This window comes from Mobula birostris, unplaced genomic scaffold (genome assembly GCF_030028105.1).
Source record: "Mobula birostris isolate sMobBir1 unplaced genomic scaffold, sMobBir1.hap1 scaffold_4401, whole genome shotgun sequence".
Lineage (NCBI taxonomy): Eukaryota > Metazoa > Chordata > Chondrichthyes > Myliobatiformes > Myliobatidae > Mobula > Mobula birostris.
Window position 1 is genome coordinate 4607 of NW_027277510.1, and position 19902 is coordinate 24508.

Consider the following 19902-nt stretch of genomic DNA (forward strand, 5'->3'; position numbering starts at 1 on the left):
CACTCACTCCCCGTCCTTCCTTTCCTGTCCCCCCACTCACCCCGTCATCCCTTCCCGTCCCCCCACTCACTCCCTGTCATCCCCTTCCCTACCCCACCTTCCCCTTCCCACACCCCACTCACTCCCCGCTGTCCCCTTCCCACCCCCCACTCTCCCTGTTATCCCCTTCCCTACCCCACCTTCCCCTTCCCACCCCCCTCATCCCCCACACCCCACTCACTCCCCGTCCTTCCCTTCCCGTCCCCCCACTCACTCCGTCTTCCCCTTCCCTACCCCACCTTCCCCTTCCCACCCCCTCGTCCCCTTCCCACACCCCACTCACTCCCCGTTGTCCCCTTCCCACCCCCTCACTCACTCCGTCATCCCCTTCCCTACCCCACCTTCCCCTTCCCACACCCCACTCACTCCCCATTGTCTCCTTCCCACCCCCCACTCTCCCTGTCATCCCCTTCCCTACCCCACCTTCCCCTTCCCACCCCCCTCATCCCCTTCCCACACCCCACTCACTCCCCGTTGTCCCCTTCCCACCCCCGACTCTCCCTGTCATCCCCTTCCCTACCCCACCTTCCCCTTCCCACCCCCCTTGTCCCCTTCCCACACCCCACTCACTCCCCGTTGTCCCCTTCCCACCCCCCACTCTCCCTGTCATCCCCTTCCCTACCCCACCTTCCCCTTCCCACACCCCACTCACTCCCCGTCCTTCCTTTCCTGTCCCCCCACTCACCCCGTCATCCCTTCCCGTCCCCCCACTCACTCCCTGTCATCCCCTTCCCTACCCCACCTTCCCCTTCCCACACCCCACTCACTCCCCGTCCTTCCCTTCTTGTTCCCCCACTCACTCCGTCATCCCCTTCCCTACCCCACCTTCCCCTTCCCGCCCCCTGTCCCCTTCCCACCCCCACTCACTCCCTTCCCCACATCCCACTCACTCCGTCATCCCCTTCCTTCCCCCACTGTCCCCTTTCCAACCCCTGCTCACTCCCACCTGTTCTCCTTCCTTCACCCCCTCCGTGCTCCATCCCTCCCTCTCCCCCGTCCGATCGTACCTGTAATCAGCCACGCCGCCGCTGTGTTTCTTCATGGCCATCTCTGAGCTCATGCCGTAGAACAGCTTGTACTTCTTGCCGTTCTTCTCGATGGTGTCCCCTCCGCACTGGGTGTGACCCGCAAGCATGCCGCCCAGCATCACAAAGTCGGCTCCGGCCCCTGGGGATGTGCAGAGGGAGAGAAGGGCGGCAGTGAGTGTGGACTGAAGCCTTGGGTGGTGTCTACGGAGGGTGATGCGCAATCTGCAGAGAGGATCTATGTGGTGAGCGGGGGAAGCAGCTCAGAATACAGAGTCCTCCCTCACCGTCGCTCTGCCACCCTCTGACCTGCTCCAGCCCAAACGCACTTGAGCAACACACGATTTGCTGGAAGAACTCAGCAGGTCAAACATCGATGGGAGGAACGGAACTGTTGAGGTTTCACGTCGAAACCCTGCATCAGGAGTGAGAGGGGAGGGGTGAGACAGGAGTTGTTGGATTGGCAGTTTATGTCAGGTAGATGAGGGGAGTGGGAGACAGTGGTAGGTGGATGACAGAGGAAGGAGAGGAGTGTGGTATCTGCTGCAGGAAGAGATGTAGGAACACAGCTCAGTGCTGGATTCTGACTAGGACAGAAGGTAAGAATGGAACCTTTTGGGGATGAGTGAACGGCAGATGGAGCAGGGTGGGTAAGGGGCAGGGGGGAGATGGTCAAAGATGGGAGGTGGAAAGGAGACTAAACTGACGATTGGAGGTTGAGAGGAAGGGAAGAATGGGTGGCAAGAGAAAAGAGAAATTTGTGTGTGTGGGGGGGGGGGGCGTGTTGGGATGTAAAATTGGGTCGATATTGCTGCCGTTGTGTTGTGGGCTACCCAGGTGAAGGTATTGCTCCTCCAGTTTGTGTTGGGTCTCACCCTGGCAGGTCAGTGTGGGAATGGAAAGTGGTCTGTGACTGGGAGCTCAGGGTTACTGTGGCACATTCAGCTTAGGGGTTTGGTGGAACAGTCACTGGGCTCACCAATGTAGAGGAGGCCACATCAAGAACACCAAGTCCAGTTGTCAAGGTTTGGGGTGTGAATATGAATCCTTACCACACCTGTTTAGCATCACTGGATGGTGGTGACAGAGGAGGTGTAAGGATACGTGTTACATCAATGTGAGGGCAGAAGAGAAGGGAGGGACAGGTGTGCAGGGCTGAGTGGACCAGGGAGTCATGAAGAGAGTGGTCCCCCTGGAAGGCAGAAAGCGGCGGGGGAAGATGTGGCTGGTGGAAATGAAGGATGATCTCCTGGATGCTGAGGCTGACAGAGTGAGAGTGAGGACCAGAGGAACTTCTCTCTGCTCTGTCTGGGATGATGCAGGATGAGAGGTGAGGACCAGGGGAACTTCTCTCTGCTCTGTCTGGGACAAGGCATGGTGAGAGTAGAAGTTCAAGAAACACAGCAGATGAGCGATCAGGTACTGTCAACCACAGCTGAAAGGAGGCCATGATTCTTGAAAAAGGTTATTTTAGTTGTCCTGGAACAGAAAGCCTTATCCTAAGTGCAGATCCAGTGGAGACTGAGAAAAGAATGGCATCCTTACAAGAGACAGGCTGGGAAAGTTGTAGCTGAAGTAGATGTGTGAGGGTTTATAGTAACTATCAGTGGATAGTTTATCTCCTAAGATGGAGAGAGATTTAGAAAAGGGAGAGAAGGGTCATAAATGCACCATGTGAACTTCAGAGGAGGGTGGAAGGTGATAAAATTGATGAGTTCTGCACAGGTGCAAGCAGTACCAATGCAGCCATCAGTGTTACAGAGAAAACGTTAGGAATTCGTACAGGAACTGTACAATGTAACCAACAAAGAGACAAAGCTTGGGCTCTTGTGAGTGTCCATGGCTACATCTTTGATCTGTAGGAAGTGAGAGGAATCAAAAGAGAAGTTGTTAAAGTGAAGAACAACTTCAGCCAGGTGATGAGAGAGCTGGGGGAGGGGAATTGCCTGTATCTTCCACTGCAGAAAGAAGGAGGGGGCTGTTAGATCTTCCTGAAGGGGGATACAGGTGTATGAAGACTGGACGTCCATTGTACAGATGAAGATTTGGGGGCCAGGGAACCTGAAATCGTCCAATGAAGGATGGCATGCGGGGTGTTCTGCATGTAGACAGGCAGGGACTGGCCAAGGGAGAAAGGATGGAATCAAGGTATGAGAAGATAGGTTCAGTGCCGTAAGAGCAGGCAGAAACCGTGGGTTTGCTGGGACATTGCTGTCTGTGGATATTGATTCAAATCTCCATATCCACAAGGCTCAGTCTTGGGACCAAGCTCACACCTACTGTCCACTTGTCTGATACCAGTGTCTGTGAGCCAGTTGCAGGCAGGTTGGGGAGAAGTTCAAAGTAAATTTATTGTTAAGGTACATACATGTCACCATATACTACCCTGAGATTCATTTTCTTTGCAGACATTCACAGTGCACACAAAGAAACACAATAAAATCACGGAAAAACTGCACAGAACAAGACAAACAATCAGTCTGCAAAGGACAACAAACCCCTCAAATACAAAAAGAAAAAAAACCCACAAATATAAAAATAATAAATAAATAAGCGATAATGAGGCCTTGAGATGTAGAGTCCTTGAAAGTAAGACTACAGGTCGTGGGAACCAGAGTGCAGAACTTCACTTGCCCCATCGTTCAGGTTGAGGGGTAATAACTGTTCCTGAACCTGGTGATGTGGGCACTCAGGCTCCTGTACCTCCTTCCTGATGGCAGCAGCGAGAAGCGAGCAGGTCCTGGTTGGTGGGGGTCAATGATGATGGATGCTGCTTTCCTGCAACAGCATTCCATACAGATGTACTCAGTGGTGGGGAGGGATGGACTGGGCTGCATTCAGAATCATTTAATATCACTGGCATACGTTGTGAAACACACAAAATACCTGAGAAACTCAGGTCAGACAGCTTCAATGGAAATGAATAAACAGTTGATGTTTCAGGCTGAGACCCTTCTTCGGGACTGGGAAGGAAGGGGAAAGATGCCAGAATTAAAAAGTGGGGGTGACGGGAAGGAGCACAAGCCAGATGGTGAAGCCAGGTGTGTGGGAAAGGTAAAGGGTTGGAGAAGGACAAATCTGATAGAGGAGAGGAGAGTGGACCATGGGAGAAAGGGAAGAAGGAGGGGCAGGTGAAGAGAAGAGGTAAGAGGCCAGAATGGGGAACAGAGGAAGAGAGAAGGGGTAGGGGAAAACTACGGAGAGGAGAAGTCAACTTTCATGCTTCAGGTTGGAGGCTACGTAGACAGAATTAAGGTGTTGCTCCTCCCCCTGAGAGAAGCCTCATTGTGGCAAAAGAGGAGGTCCTGGACTGACATGTCGGAATGGGAATGGAGATAGGAACTAAACTGGTTGGCCACCGGGAAATTCCAGTTTTGGCAGATGGAGCAGAGGTGCTCAACAAAGCAGTCCCCCAATTTACGTTAGGTCTCACCAACGCAGAGGAGGCAACACAGGGAGTACTGGATACAATGGATGACCCCAACAGATTTGCAGGTGAAGTGTTGCCTCACCTGAAAGGACTGTTTGGGGCCCTGAATGGAAGTGAATGGACAAGTGAAGAATTTCTGTGGTTTGCCAGGAGGGAGATTAGTGGGGAGGGATGAATGGATGAGTGAATCACAGAGGGAGAAATCCCTATGGAAAACAGAGTGGAGGAGGGGGTAAATATGTTTGGTGGTAGGATCCCATTGAAGATGGCAGAAATTGTGGGGAACGATGTGTTGGATGCAGAGGCTCACAGGATGGCAAGGACAAGAGAAAGGCGGGTGAGCGAGGATGTCTGGGAAATGGAGGAGATGCGAGTGAGGGCAGTAGTAATATAGGAAAGAATGATATGTTGTGAAATTTGTGGCGGCATACATTGCAATACTTAAAAATAAAAAAGTTATAAATGACTATAAAAAAATTAAATGAATGCAAAAGAGATTTAAAAAATATTGAGGTAGTGTACATGGGTTCATTGTCCATTCAGAAATCTGATGGCAGGGAGAAAGAAGCTGTTCCTAAAACGCTGAATGTGTGTCTTCAGGCTCCTGTACCACCTCCTTGATGGTAGCAATGTGGAGAGGGCAAATCCTGGGTGATGAGGGTCTTTAATGGAGGGACATTGCTTCGATGCTGGGGAGGCTTGTGCCTCTGATGGAACTAGCTGAGTTTGCAACTCCGCAGTTGTTTCCAGTCCTGTACAGTGGCCCCTCCATACCAGACAGTGATGCAACCAGTTAGAATGCTCCCCATGGTACATTTGGAGAAATTTGCGAGCATCTTTGGTGATATTCCAAACCTCCTCAAACTCCTGAGGAAATACAGCCACTGTTGTGCCTTCTCTGTAATTGCATCAATATGTCGGGCCATCAGCAATTTACAAATAGCATTTGAACTGTGCCGAGCCACACAGTCATGTGTAGAGAGCACGAGCAGTGGGCTAAGCACACATCCTTGAGGTGTGCTAGTGCTGATTATGAGCGAGGAGGAGATGTTATTCCTGATCTGCATTGACTGTGGTCTCCTAATGAGGATCCTGTTGCAGAGGGAGGTATCGAGGCCCAGGTTTTGGAGCTTGGCGATTGGCGCTGGGGGTATGATGGTGTTGAACGCTGAGCTGTGATCAACAAGCAGCAGTAGGTATTGCTGTTGTCCAGGATGAGTGCACAGCCAGTGAGACTGCAGCCGCTGTAGACTTATTGTGATAGGCAACTTGCAGCAGATCCAGGTCCTTGCTTAAACGGGAGTTACTTCTGGCCACGAACAACCTCTCAAAGCACTTCATCACAGTAGATGTGAGTGCAACTGGACGATAGTCATTGAGGTAGTTCACCCTGATCCTCTTGGGCACTGGTATGATTGTTGTCCTTTTGAAGCAGGTAGGAACCTCTGCCTGCAGCAGTGAGAGATGGAAGGCATCCGCGAACACTCCCGCCAGCTGGTTGGCACAGGTTTTCAATGCCCTATCAAGGCCTGACCCTCTCTAAAGATGTCCTGATATTGGCCTCCAAGACAAAGGTCACAGGGTCACCAGGTTTCACACAGGCGTAGTTTTATTCTCTCTTTCAGACCGTACATAAAACAGGGTTGAGCTCATCTGGCAGTGATGTCTGACAGCCATTCATGATGTTAGATTTCGCCCTGTAACAAGTAATGGCCTGCAAACTCTGCCAGAGCTGACGAGTGTCTGATTCTGTCTCAAGCTTCAATCAGAACTATTTCTTTGTTCTTGAAATATCCTGCCGTAGGTCGTACCTGGACTTCTTGTTACGCTCTGGATCAATGGTCTTGAATGACAGGTCTAGCCCTCAGCAGATTACAAATCTCCTGGTTCATCCACGGATTCCGGTTTGGATGTGTCCAGTATTAGCCGGCTGGTGGTGTGGTGGCATCAGCACCAGACTTCGGAGCGAAGGCACCCGAGTTCAAATCCAGCCAGCTCCCTTGCACGCTCTCCATCGTGCTGGGTTGAGCGTCGAGCTAGCAACTTGGCCTCGTAAAAACAAGAAAACCTGCTAAAAAAACGCTGTCATGACGGCATCCCGATGACTCCACTCAGAGTTAAGGGCTTTCTTCTTTTTCTTCTGTGTCCAGTATGTTCTTGAAAGCACACACCCATCCACACAAGTCTTGATGAATTTGGTGACAACTGTGGCGTATTCATTCTGATTCGAAGATTATCTGGTCCACAAATCAAAGCACTCCTCTGCCTCCCTTGACCATACCTTCTTGATCATCACCACTGGTGCTGTGGTCTTTAGTCTCTGCCTGGACAGTGGGAGTAGAAGTACAGCCAGATGATTGAAATTTCCAAACTGTGGGCTTGGGGTGGCAAGGTAAGAGTAATTGATTGTGTTGTACAGTGGTCAAGTGCATTGGCTCCTCTGATTCTGGGGGTAGTTGTTCAGAGATTTGTTCCAGTTGGCTTGGTTGAAATCCCCCGCAATGATTGGGAAGGCATCAGGGGACGCTGTTTCATGACTGCTGATTACGGTACTCAGCTCCTCCGATGCCTGCCTAATGTTGGTCTGAGGTGGAATGGACACCACTACCAGGATGACAGTGGAAAACTCCCTCAGCAGATAAAATAGAGAACACTTGGCTGCCAGATGTTGCAGGTCAGGTGAGCAGGATTGAGACAGAACTGCCATGTCTGTGCACCAAGATGAGTTAATCATAAAGCACACTTCACCTCCTCTACCTTTAAAACAGTCAGCTGCCTTGCCTTTTGAGTGGGTGGTAAAGCCATCAGGCTGCAGCACGGCTTCCAAAATGGCAGGGGATAGCCACGTTTCCATGAAGCAAGGTTCACAGCAGTCCTTGATGGCCTTCTGGTACTGCAATCTTGCTCTGACGTCCACGAAACTACTTCTTTTATGTCCTCTTTTCAAATGTGGTTCTGGTACTGCTGGAGCCTGCGATCTGCATTTTGATGGTATGTTTTCGGGCTGATTGAACTGGTGTTTTGCTGCATCCGAGACTTCCGGGGGGTGAGCAGCCTCGACATAAGGAGCTTGGAGACAGACGCAAGCCCATGATCAATTCATTTCTTGCTGATCAAGCTGATTAAAGCACTGAGGGAGTTTGAAACATTGAGGTGAGTGAGTGCTCAGCGCTGTCTACCAGCCACTCGCTTGCTGCTGCCAAAGAAAGGTGTCTGCTTAGGACAGTCTCTCTCTCTCTCTCTCTTGCTCCAGACGGAAAGTCACTGCATTTGAATGGTCTCTCTCTCCCCCCACCCCCCACCCCCGATGCTGCCGGAGCACGGTACCAAAGCCCAGGGTCTGCGGTTTGTGCATTAGACTGTAATTCACATTATGATGGTCGCTCCTTTTTCTGTTACTATTTTTGGGTGATTGAATCAGGGCGACCTGCAGATAATGAACACTAAACTGAACTGAATTATGCCTGAACTCTTTCGATTTTGTGTTTTATAGTCTGTGTTCCTCGCTTGTATTTTTTGTTGCCTTTTCTGTTTTTTCCGCGTGTGGGGCAGTTGCTGTTTTTATCTGGATGGTTTCCATGGTCTTTGTTTCGCAGCTGTGTGTGGGAAGACTAATCTCAGAGTTGTGTATCGCATTCACACTTTGATAATAAATGTACTTTGAATCTTTGAACTTTCCAGCCCACTTTCCACACTTCCGTTTCTTACAGGGGAATTGCACTTGTGACCCTTGATTTTGAGGATTGATAAAGATTTTTTAAAAACATCTTAACACAATGTTGCTTACTGCAGTCCCCATGGCTGTGACTGTGCATCTCAGCTGTGGTGGTCCAGAACAGGAACATTTGATGATTGCCACTGGATCTGCAAGCAAAGCACCATCTTAAGCCCAGTACTTTTTGTAGGCTTCTCCTTTCCTGGTGTTTCCACACCAGGCCATGATGCAACCTGTCAGTGTACTCTCCTCCGCGCAGCAATGCAAGTTCGTCAAAGTCTTCACAAACTTCTAAAGAAGTAGAGGTGCTGACATGCCTTCTTTGTAATGACACTTACGTGGGCAGATGCTCTGAAATCTGGGGTGTCACGGTTAGTGTGACACAATTACATCTCGGGGTGTCGGAGTTCCGGGTTCAGCAAAATCTTTAAGGAGTCTCTGTACACCCTCCAAGTGCAATGTGTGTGTTTTGCCCGGGTGCTCTGGTTTCATCCCACAGACGTTCTGGGTAGGTTAACTGGTTACTGTAAGTGAGCTTATGGTTAAATCGGGGTTGTCGGGGGGTTGCTGGGGTGGTGCAGCTGGAAGGGCCTATATCACCCTGAATCTCTTAACTAAATTTAAAAAATAATAAAATTATAACGTCAAGGAATTTAAAGTTGCTGACACTCTCCACCTCTAATCTCCTGATGAGCACTGGCTCAGATCTCCAATCTCCTCCTGTGGTCAATAATCAGCTCCTTGGTCTTGCTGACAGCGAGTGAGAGGTCGTTGTTGTGGCACCGCTCAGCCAGAGTTTCAATCTCCCTCCTACATGCTGATTCATCATCCCCTTTGATTCAGTCAACAACAGTGTGTCATCAGCAAACCTCATATGGCCTTGGCGCTGTGCTTAGCCTCACAGACCCAAGTATGAAGTGAGTAGAGCCGGGTGTGAAGCACACCACCTGTGCTGAAGGTGACTGATAGTGGTGATGCTGGCATCCTGGAGGGAGTGCCAGGCCCACAAAGGACAGAGTGTATCTAGTACTGCACTGTGGTCTACTGGGAGCGGTGGGATGGACTCCCAGCCAGTGCAGCACCAGGGCCTCCCGAATACCTGCCCATCCCTAACTCATCGGGCATGTGAACTGGAGTCAGAGTGCGAACTCAGCCCCGGGATCCTCCTGTGCCAAGAGATCAAACCCACCCTCCTACCCAACGTACCTCCTCCCCAACCCTCTTTTCTCCTCTCCTCTCTCATCCCTCCCCCTCCCACACCCCATCACCATTACAGAACCGTGGGCATCTGCGTGGGTGGACTCACCGAAGGCTTTGGCCACGTCTCCTGGACAGGTGCAGCCTCCGTCCTGTCAAGACAGAAGATCATGAGATACAGGATGACTATTCAGCCCATCTGGTCTACCCCACCATTCAATCATGGCTGACTTTCCTCTCGTCTTCTCTCCAGAGTCCCTTACCTCCTGACCAATCGTCCTCTGGCTTCAACCGACTTCCACATCTTCACTCCCCTTTGACTGAAGAAATTCCTCCGCGTGTCCATTCTAAAGGGAGGTCCCTTTATTCTGAGGCTGTGCCCTTGAATCCCAGACTCTCCCACTGATGGAAACCTCCTCTCCACGTCCATTCTAACCAGAACCCAGTAGGTTTCAATAAGGTCCCACACCCCGCCTTCCCACTCATTCTTCTGAACCAGATGTGCAGCTGGAGCTGAGGGTGACAAGGACCTGTGGGGACGTGCTACGATTCAACCAGGCATAGGCAGAGAGACCGGTGTCTGGAGAGAGCAGCAAAATTGTCACACGAGCTTGATAACTGGCGGACAGTGAATGAGTCAGGGGCCCAGGTCCACAGGGGGACAGTGAATGAGTCAGGGGCCCAGGTCCACAGGGGGACAGTGAACGGGTCAGGGGCCCAGGTCCACAGGGGGACAGTGAACGGGTCAGGGGTCCGAATCCACAGGGGAACAGTGAACAGGTCGGCAGTCTGAGTCCAGTGAACGGGTCAGAAGTCTGGGTTCGCAGAGGGACAGTGAACGGGTCAGGGGTCCGGGTCCACAGGGTGACAGTGAACGGGTCGAGTGTCAGGGTTCTGGGTCCACCGGGAGACAGTGAACGGATCGGGTATCAGGGCTCTGGGTCCACGAGGAGACGGTGAACGGGTTGAGGGTTGGGGGTCTGAGTCCACAGGGGGACAGTAAACGGGTCAGAGTCTGGGTCTACCGGGGACAGTGAACGGGTCAGGGGTCCGAATCTACAGGGGGACAGTGAACAGGTCGGGGGTCTGAGTTCACAGGGGGACAGTGAATGGGTCAGAAATCTGGGTCTACAGGGGGACAGTGAACGGGTTGGGTATCGGGGGTCTGGGTCCACGAGGAGACAGTGAATGGGTTGAGGGTCGGGGGTCTGAATCCACAGGAGGACAGTAAACGGGTCAGAGTCTGGGTCTACTGGGGGACAGTGAACGGGTCAGGGGTCCGAATCCACAGAGGGACAGCGAATGGGTCGGGGGTCTGAGTCTGAGTCCACAGGGGGACAGTGAACAGGTCGGGGGTCTGAGTTCACAGAGGGACAGTGAACGGGTTGGGTATCGGGGGTCTGGGTCCACGAGGAGACAGTGAATGGGTTGAGGGTCAGGGGTCTGAATCCACAGGGGGACAGTAAACGGGTCAGAGTCTGGGTCTACTGGGGGACAGTGAACGGGTCAGGGGTCCGAATCCACAGGGGGACAGTGAACGGGTCGGGGGTCTGAGTCTGAGTCCACAGGGGGACAGTGAACAGGTCGGGGGTCTGAGTTCACAGGGGGACAGTGAATGGGTCGGGGGTCGGGTGTCTGAGTTCACGGGGACAGTGAACGGGTCGGGGGTCGGGTGTCTGAGTTCACGGGGACAGTGAATGGGTTGGGTATCGGGGTTCTGGGTCCACAAGGAGACAGTGAACGGGTCGGGGGTCCAGGTCCAGGAGGAGACAGTGAATGGGTTGGGGGTCTGGGGTCTGAGTCTACAGGGTTCCAGTGGTTTCAGGAGTAGCTTGGTCCCAGCTCGGCATTGCTTGGTGCTTGAGTGGCCAGTAAATATGCAGGGTGTTGCATCGCCCCCCGTCCCCGTCACTCACCGAGACGATGTGCCCATTAAGTCCATGGGCAGCATCAGCACACTCGATCACCGCGCTGAGCTGCGGGTAGCCCACGCCCGTCTTCTTCCTGGTGGTACACACCGAGCCTGTTTGGGGAAGGCAGGGAGCTTTTACTGGACTCGTCGCTCTTTACCCCCTGCTCAATGCCTTTAGCCTTGCATATACTTCCTGACGTGGAGCCTGCCCTGTTCCTTTGTTAACGTGTGCACCCACTCCGTCACCACTGCAGATTTTAGTCAGAGTTACACAGCACACAAGCAGACTTGTCCATACCAACCTGAGATGCATTTGTGTCAGATCACTCTACTTGTCCACTTCTACCACCTCCTCTGGCCACTCATTCCATATGCCCACCACCCTGTGTCAAAATAAAAAAAACTCCTAAATTTTTCTTCTCCCTCTGTTCCCTCTCATTTTAGACTCCCCGATCCTGGGGAAATGGAGGTGACCATCCACCTGATCAAAGCCCCTCACTTTGTGAGCTGTCTAAGGTCCTCGGTCTCCTTCGCTCTAGGGAAAGCAGTCCTAACCCTCTGGTCCCGTGAATCACCAGTTAGATGCAATTCTTGCTATAGCTGGATAGCTGAACTGCACACACAAATTCAAGTTCAATTTCAGTGCTTGGTGCCCCAGCTGATGAGGGAACGTGCAGCATGTGCCTTCACCACCCTGTTGATCTGTCTCACCACTTTCAATGAATGATGTCTAGATGTTCAGTTACACTACCCAGGCCACTCCCACTGCCATTCACTGGGTACGATCCACCCTCCTCTCAAAAGCTTGTTATCACTGTTGTTCCATGAGACCCTAGGACAGAATCAGGCCATTTGGCCAATCGAGTCTGTTCCATCATTACATTATACCAATCAAACCCATCCTCCTCCCATTCCCCATAAACTTTGACACCCCGATTCATCAAGAACCTATCAACCTTTGCCTTAAATATACCCAACTAACTGGCCTGCACAGGTGTGTGTGGCAATGAATTCACCACTCTCTAGCTAATGAAACTTTTCCTCATCTCTTCCAAATAGATGTCCCTCAGTTCTGAGGCTGTACCTCTGGGCCGAGACTCTCCCACTATAGGAAACATCCTCTCCACATCCACTCTGACCCTTCAACATTCAATGGGTTTCAATGAGATCTCCCCTCAGCCTTCAAAACTCCAGCAAGCAATCAATGCTCTTCATACGTTAACCCTTTCATTCCAGGGATCGTTCTTGTAAAGTTCCTCTGGACCCTCTCCAATACCAGCACATCTTTTCTTAGATAAGGGGCCCAAAACTGACTGTAAAAGCTTTTATAGATATGTAAAAAGGAAAAGACTGGTAAAGACAAATGTAGGTCCCCTACAGACAGAAACAGGTGAATTGATTATGGGGAGCAAGGACATGGCAGACCAATTGAATAATTACCTTGGTTCTGTCTTCACTAAGGAGGACATAAATAATCTTCCAATAGTAGGGGACAGAGGGTCCAGTGAGATGGAGGAACTGAGCGAAATACATGTTAGTAGGGAAGTGGTGTTAGGTAAATTGAAGGGATTGAAGGCAGATAAATCCCCAGGGCCAGATGGTCTGCATCCCAGAGTGCTTAAGGAAGTAGCCCAAGAAATAGTGGATGCATTAGTGATAATTTTTCAAAACTCGTTAGATTCTGGACTAGTTCCTGAGGATTGGAGGGTGGCTAATGTAACCCCACTTTTTAAAAAAGGAGGGAGAGAGAAACCGGGGAATTATAGACCGGTTAGCCTAACGTCGGTGGTGGGGAAACTGCTGGAGTCAGTTATCAAAGATGTGATAACAGCACATTTGGAAAGCGGTGAAATCATCCGACAAAGTCAGCATGGACTTGTGAAAGGAAAATCATGTCTGACGAATCTCATAGAATTTTTTGAGGATGTAACTAGTAGAGTGGATAGGGGAGAAGCAGTGGATGTGGTATATTTGGATTTTCAAAAGGCTTTTGACAAGGTCCCACAGAGGAGATTAGTGTGCAAACTTAAAGCCCACGGTATTGGGGGTAAGGTATTGATGAGGATAGAGAATTGGTTAGCAGACAGGAAGCAAAGAGTGGGAATAAACGGGACCTTTTCAGAATGGCAGGCAGTGACTAGTGGGGTACCGCAAGGCTCAGTGCTGGGACCCCAGTTGTTTACAATATATATTAATGACTTGGATGAGGGAATTAAATGCAGCATCTCCAAGTTTGCGGATGACACGAAGCTGGGTGGCAGTGTTAGCTGTGAGGAGGATGCTAAGAGGATGCAGGGTGACTTGGATAGGTTGGGTGAGTGGGCAAATTCATGGCAGATGCAATTTAATGCGGATAAATGTGAAGTTATCCAGTTTGGTGGCAAAAATAGGAAAACAGATTATTATCTGAATGGTGGCCGATTAGGAAAAGGGGAGGTGCAACGAGACCTGGGTGTCATTATACACCAGTCATTGAAAGTGGGCATGCAGGTACAGCAGGCGGTGAAAAAGGCGAATGGTATGCTGGCATTTATAGCGAGAGGATTCGAGTACAGGAGCAAGGAGGTACTACTGCAGTTGTACAAGGCCTTGGTGAGACCACACCTGGAGTATTGTGTGCAGTTTTGGTCCCCGAATCTGAGGAAAGACATCCTTGCCATAGAGGGAGTACAAAGAAGGTTCACCAGATTGATTCCTGGGATGGCAGGACTTTCATATGAAGAAAGTCTGGATGAACTGGGCTTGTACTCGTTGGAATTTAGAAGATTGAGGGGGGATCTGATTGAAACGTATAAAATCCTAAAGGGATTGGGCAGGCTAGATGCAGGAAGATTGTTCCCTATGTTGGGGAAGTCCAGAACGAGGGGTCACAGTTTGAGGATAAAGGGGAAGCCTTTTAGGACTGAGATTAGGAAAAACTTCTTCACACAGAGAGTGGTGAATCTGTGGAATTCTCTGCCACAGGAAACAGTTGAGGCCAGTTCATTGGCTATATTTAAGAGGGAGCTAGATATGGCCCTTGTGGCTACGGGGATCAGGGGGTATGGAGGGAAGGCTGGTGCAGGGTTCTGAGTTGGATGATCAGCCATGATCATAATAAATGGCGGTGCAGGCTCGAAGGGCCGAATGGCCTACTCCTGCACCTATTTTCTATGTTTCTATGTTTCTAAAACGGCTCACAATACTTTGTTTGATCCGACCAATGCCTTACAAAGCCTCAGTATTACATATTGCTTTTATATTCTAGTCCTCTCAAAATGAATGTTAACATTGCATTTCCCTTCCTTACCTCCGACTCCAGCTGCAAATCAACGTTGAGGGGATCCCAAGTCCCCCTGCACCTCTGATTTTTGAATTTTCTCCCAGAACTGCTGTTACTCTAGTGGACTCAACCACAAGATGGTCTAGAAAGCCATCTCACAGACGTTCTACAAATCAGCACCAATCTGATTTCTTTCCTAACATGCCTCTTCTATCTCCCACATCTAGGCCTGTATATAACTACCATCAGGTTCTTCGTGCCTTTGTGATTTCTTTTACCTCTATCCACAAGGATACTACATTACCTGATTCGATGTAACCTCTTTCTATGGATTTGATTGTTTATTTTATCAACAGAGGCAGCCCACCCCCTCTGCCTAAGTGCTTGTCCTTTTGATATAATGTGTATCCTTGGAAGTTAAGCTCTCATCTTCTTTCAGCCACGACTCAGTGATGCCCACAACGTCATACCTGCCAATCTCTAACTGTGCTACAAGATCATCTACCTTATTCCATATACTGCATGCATTCAAATCTAACACCTTCAGTCCTGTATTCACCATGCTTTTCAGCTTGGTTCCGTAACACTTTAACTCATCCCACTGACTGCAATTTTGCCCTATTATCCTCCCTGTCCTTCCTCAGTCTCATTACGCACTGCATCTAGTTGTATACCAACTGTTCCATCCTCAGCTCTATCACTCCAGTACCCACCCCGCTGCTAAATTAATTAAAACCCTTCCGCACAGCCCGAGCTAACCTGCCCACCAGGATACTGGTCCCCAAGGTTCAGGTGGAACCCGTCCTATTTGTACAGAGTTCCCAATGATCCTGCCCACTGCACCAATTCTTCAGCCCCCTGCATTCATCCTATTCTTACTCTCACTGGCGCGAGGCACAGGCAGGAATCCAGGGAGTACTACCCTGCCTAACTCCCTATATTATCTCTTCAGCCCCACTTCCCCTTTCCTACCCCTGTTGCTATTACCAATATATACATAGACTTCAGGCATTCACCCTCTTCAGACTGCTGTGAATCCAATTCGAGACATCCCTGCTAGGTTGCACCCCACACCCCCCAACAGTATCCAACTAGGTATAGTTATCATAGAGAGGAACGGAAACAGTGATCCTCGGCACTGGCTGCCTATTCCCTTTCCCTCTACTGACGGTCACCCAGATACCTGCCTCCTGCAGCTTAGGGGCTGACGACCTCCTGTAGCTCCTCGTTTTTCCATCTGCGTCAAAGGTCATCCAGCTGCAGCTCCAGTTCCTTAACGCGGTCTCTAAGAAGATGCAGCTCGCTGCACTTTGTGCTGATGTAGTTATCTGAAGCGCTCCCAGAGTTTCTATATCTCACACAAGGAGCATGCCATTATCTCTGAACCCATTCTCGATGCCCTAGCCTTGGTGAAAGCTGAAACCCACATTAAATCTGCATCAACAGATAGAGCCACTCTCTCCCTGTCAAGCGGTGGGATCAGACTGCACGATTCACTCTTGGCAAAGCAGACTCGATGAGCCCTAATGGCTCCTATGTCATGGTCTTGGGTAATACAGAACAAGGAGTGGCAGTTGTGCATTGCAAGAAAAGATATTGAACTGGCGATATACGCTCAGTGGCCACTTTATTAGGTACACCTGCTCGTTAATGCAAATATCTAATCAGCCAATCATGTGACAACTCCTCAATGCATAAAAGCATGCAAGCATGTCAAGAGGTTCATTTGTTGTTCAGACCAAACATCAGAATGAGGGAGCAATGTGATTGAAGTGACTTTGACCATGTAATGATTGTTGCTGCCAGATGAAGTAGTTTATCCTAGAAACTGCTGATCTCCTGGGATTTTCACGCTTAACAGTCTCTAAAGTTTACAGAGAACGGTGCGAAAAACAAAAACATCCACTATGTTCATACTGGCCTCTTTCAGTTCTATGTTTCTTTCGTGTCGTCGTCCATTCTTTCTTGTTGCTGATTGGCGGGCTGGGGTTGCGGTTTGATCTTCAATGTTCTTGTTATTTCTCCATGAGGACGATCTGTTAGTTTGTGTGTGTGCTGAATTTATGCAACACACATCAAAGTTGCTGGTGAACGCAGCAGGCCAAGCAGCATCTGTAGGAAGAGGTGCAGTCAACGTTTCAGGCCGAGACCTCTTCCTACAGATGCTGCCTGGCCTACTGTGTTCACCAGCAACTTTGATGTGTGTTGCTTGAATTTCCAGCATCTGCAGAATTCCTGTTGTTTGTGAGTTTATGTTTCTTTTTGTGCTGGGGAGGGGGGGGGCGATTGCTGTCTTTCTTTCAACTACTTATATGGATTTCTGTATTTTATGACTACCTCGACAAGAGAAATCTGAGTTGTATTCAGCATGCATTGAAAGTAAAATGAACCTTTGACCACCTTGTTAACGAGAGGTCAGAGGAGAATGACTAGATTGGTTCAAGCTGACAAGAAGGTGACAGTAACTCAAATAATGTGTTGCAGCAGAGGTGTGCAGAACAGCATCTCTGAACAGATAACACATTGAACCTTGAAGAGGGTGGGCAATAGCAGCAGAAGACCACAAACATATCGAAATACACTGAGTAGCCTCTGAGTGTAAGAAATCTAGCGTAAGAAGTGGCCAATTCTAATAACAGTGTTCTCCTTCTAAGAAGATTGAGGCGTGATCTTAACTGCGTTTTACACTTAACTTGTTATGATTTAATGTTAGATGTTTGGATAAGATGTGCTGAGTTGCTGTGTATTACACAGGAAGATGAACAGCAGTAGGCCAACTCAGTTTTCCCCTGATGATGGCTGAGCTTTGCTGGCCCCATCTCCTCTTCTGTGCGAGTTCCCCGAAACCCACAATTCATCATCTTTCAAATACAGGTCCTTTCCAGCTTACAACATCCATATCCCCAACAGTTTCTAAGTTAGAAACGGGACCTCCGGCCGAGTTCCCACGCAGCAGGAGGCGTTTGCAGGCCTGCAGCTGCTGACAAACACATCCCGCCAGTCTTCCAAATACTCATTTATACATACAGGATGTACGTCAGTTGTGCATTTGTCAACCAGGGAGAACCTGTATTTACCAGCACCTTCGTGATATCCAGCAATCCGGCCTCCAGCATTCTCAGAGGCAGAGAATCCCTGGGATTCACCTCACTCTGAGGGAGAGGTGTCTATACACCTCAGCTTAAATGACCTCTTGCTTCTCTCTCCTAGAAGTGAAAATATCACAATGCCTCCCTGTCAAGCCCTTTCAGATCTTATATATTTGAATTAGGTTACCCCTCATTCTTTTGAACTCCAAGGAACCCAATTGTCTCATCTCTCTTGATGAGACTAATAGGGGTTGTTTAAGTTAGCCCCACCTATTGGTGGTGTAGGTAGTGTACAATATAAAGCATTTCTTGCAACTCTCTATTTTTCTTCTCTGTATTAACAATAAAGTGAGTCTCGGAGGAACTACCGAGTCTGGGTCCATTTGTTCAAGCAAAACCAAATAGTTGCAGCGTCCACCCATCACGGTTATCCTTTATTTCCTGTGGAGCATCAAGAAAGCTCACCTCTGTCCCAGGATACTGATGGACTTTTACCGCTGTACCATTGAGAGCACACTCACCAACTGCATCTCAGTGTGGTATGGCAATTGTCCCATATCGGACTGCAAAGCACCCCAGCGTGTGGTGAAAACTGCCCAGCGGATTATGGGCACCCAATTGCCCACCATTGAGAACATCTACCATAAACGCCGCCTGGGCAGGGTAAAAAGCATTATCAAGGATGCATCTCACTCTAACCATGGACTTTTTACTCTCCTCCCATCCGGTGGGTGCTACAGGAGCCTCCGCTCCCACACCAGCAGGCACAGGAAGAGCTTCTTCCCTGAGGCTGTGACCCTGCTGAACCTCACATCACAGCGCTAAGCAGTATTGCACCCATATTGTAGTGTTTCTGTACTTTTATATTTGTGTGCTGTAATACTTACATTTTATTCGCAGTTATTTTGTAAACAACACTATTCTTTACATTCCTGGTCAGATGCTAACTGCATTTCGTTGGCTTTGTATCTGTACTCGGCACAATGACAATAAAGTTGAATCTAATCTAATCTAATTATTTTGCCCAATCCTGACAGTCCCAAATCCCAGTAGATTCCTTCTTTCCTGTAAATACCTGGTCCGATGCCAACTTTGATGATGTCAGCTCCAGCCAAGATGAGTTCCTCCACCATCTCACCAGTCACCACATTTCCTGCCTGGGAAGATAAAATGTACAGGACAGGTTAGTGATCAAAGGGCTGAAGCTGGGAGAGGATTAATGGGATTACTTCTGCAGTGCTCACTAGTTAACTACAACAAAACTCATTGAGCCATAGCCAATAAGCTCCTTGAGCTGCTGCTTTGAAACTCCAGAGACCGTGATTCATCCCAGCTCTGGTGCTGTCCATGGGCAGTTTACTTCCAGTCACTGCACAGGTTTCTCCTGGGTGTTCTGGTTTCCACCCAGTCAACTTTAAACTCCCTTTACCCACACCCTGAAGCAAATATTTATTTATTCATTTATAGACCCCTCCCATTGCCCAGCAACCCTCATTTTCATTCTAACCAACATCACAGGACAATTTACAAAAACCAATTAACCTACCAACCACCGATACATCTTTGGACTGTGGGAAGAAACCAGAGCACCCGGAGGAAACCACCGCAATCATGGGGAGAACGTACAAACTATTTACAGGTAGCAGTGAGACAGTAAGAGTCATGGTAATACGGCATAAAAACAGGCCTCTCGGCCCAGCTCATCCATGGTACTATCCTATTGTCAGAGTGCATAATTATGGAGACATGAATTGTGTGGGACATTGAGGAACCACATAGCACAGGAACAGGCCCTTCAGGCTGTGATGTCTGCATTGAACGTGATATCAAATTAAACTAAACCTCTTTTAGAATCAAAATCAGGTTTAATATCACACCATAGGTCATGAAATTTGTTAAGTTTGCGATAGCAGTACAAAATAGAAAACAGACTGCCAATTACACTAAGTATATACAGTATATGTATATTACATCATTAAATTAAATAAATAGTTCAAAAAAATAGAAATATGAAAAGTAGTGAGGTAGTGTACATGGGTTCAATGTTCACTTAGAAATCAGATGGCAGAGGGAAAGAAGCCATTCCTGAATCACTGAGTGTGTACCTTCAGGCTCCTGTACCTCCTTCCCGATGGTAACAATGAGAAGAGGGCATGTGTTGGGTGATGAGGGGTCCTTAATGATGGATGCAGCCTTCCTGAGGGACTGGTCCTTGAAGATGTCCTGGATACTA

The 19902-nt window shown here is 49.2% G+C and overlaps 1 protein-coding gene across 1 annotated transcript; it reads right to left on the reverse strand.

Moving 5' to 3' along the window:
* Window positions 1-1046: 1046 nt before the first annotated feature.
* LOC140193204 (GMP reductase 2-like) lies at window positions 1047-18822 on the reverse strand (the record flags this gene model as incomplete). The annotated part of the gene is made up of 4 exons (XM_072250604.1): window positions 18745-18822; window positions 11323-11429; window positions 9516-9558; window positions 1047-1206 (listed from the first exon to the last, which is right to left on the reverse strand). Coding segments are annotated over exons 1-4 (368 nt in total), but the record flags the coding sequence as incomplete, so codon positions are not given.
* Between the last annotated feature and the right edge of the window lie 1080 nt (window positions 18823-19902).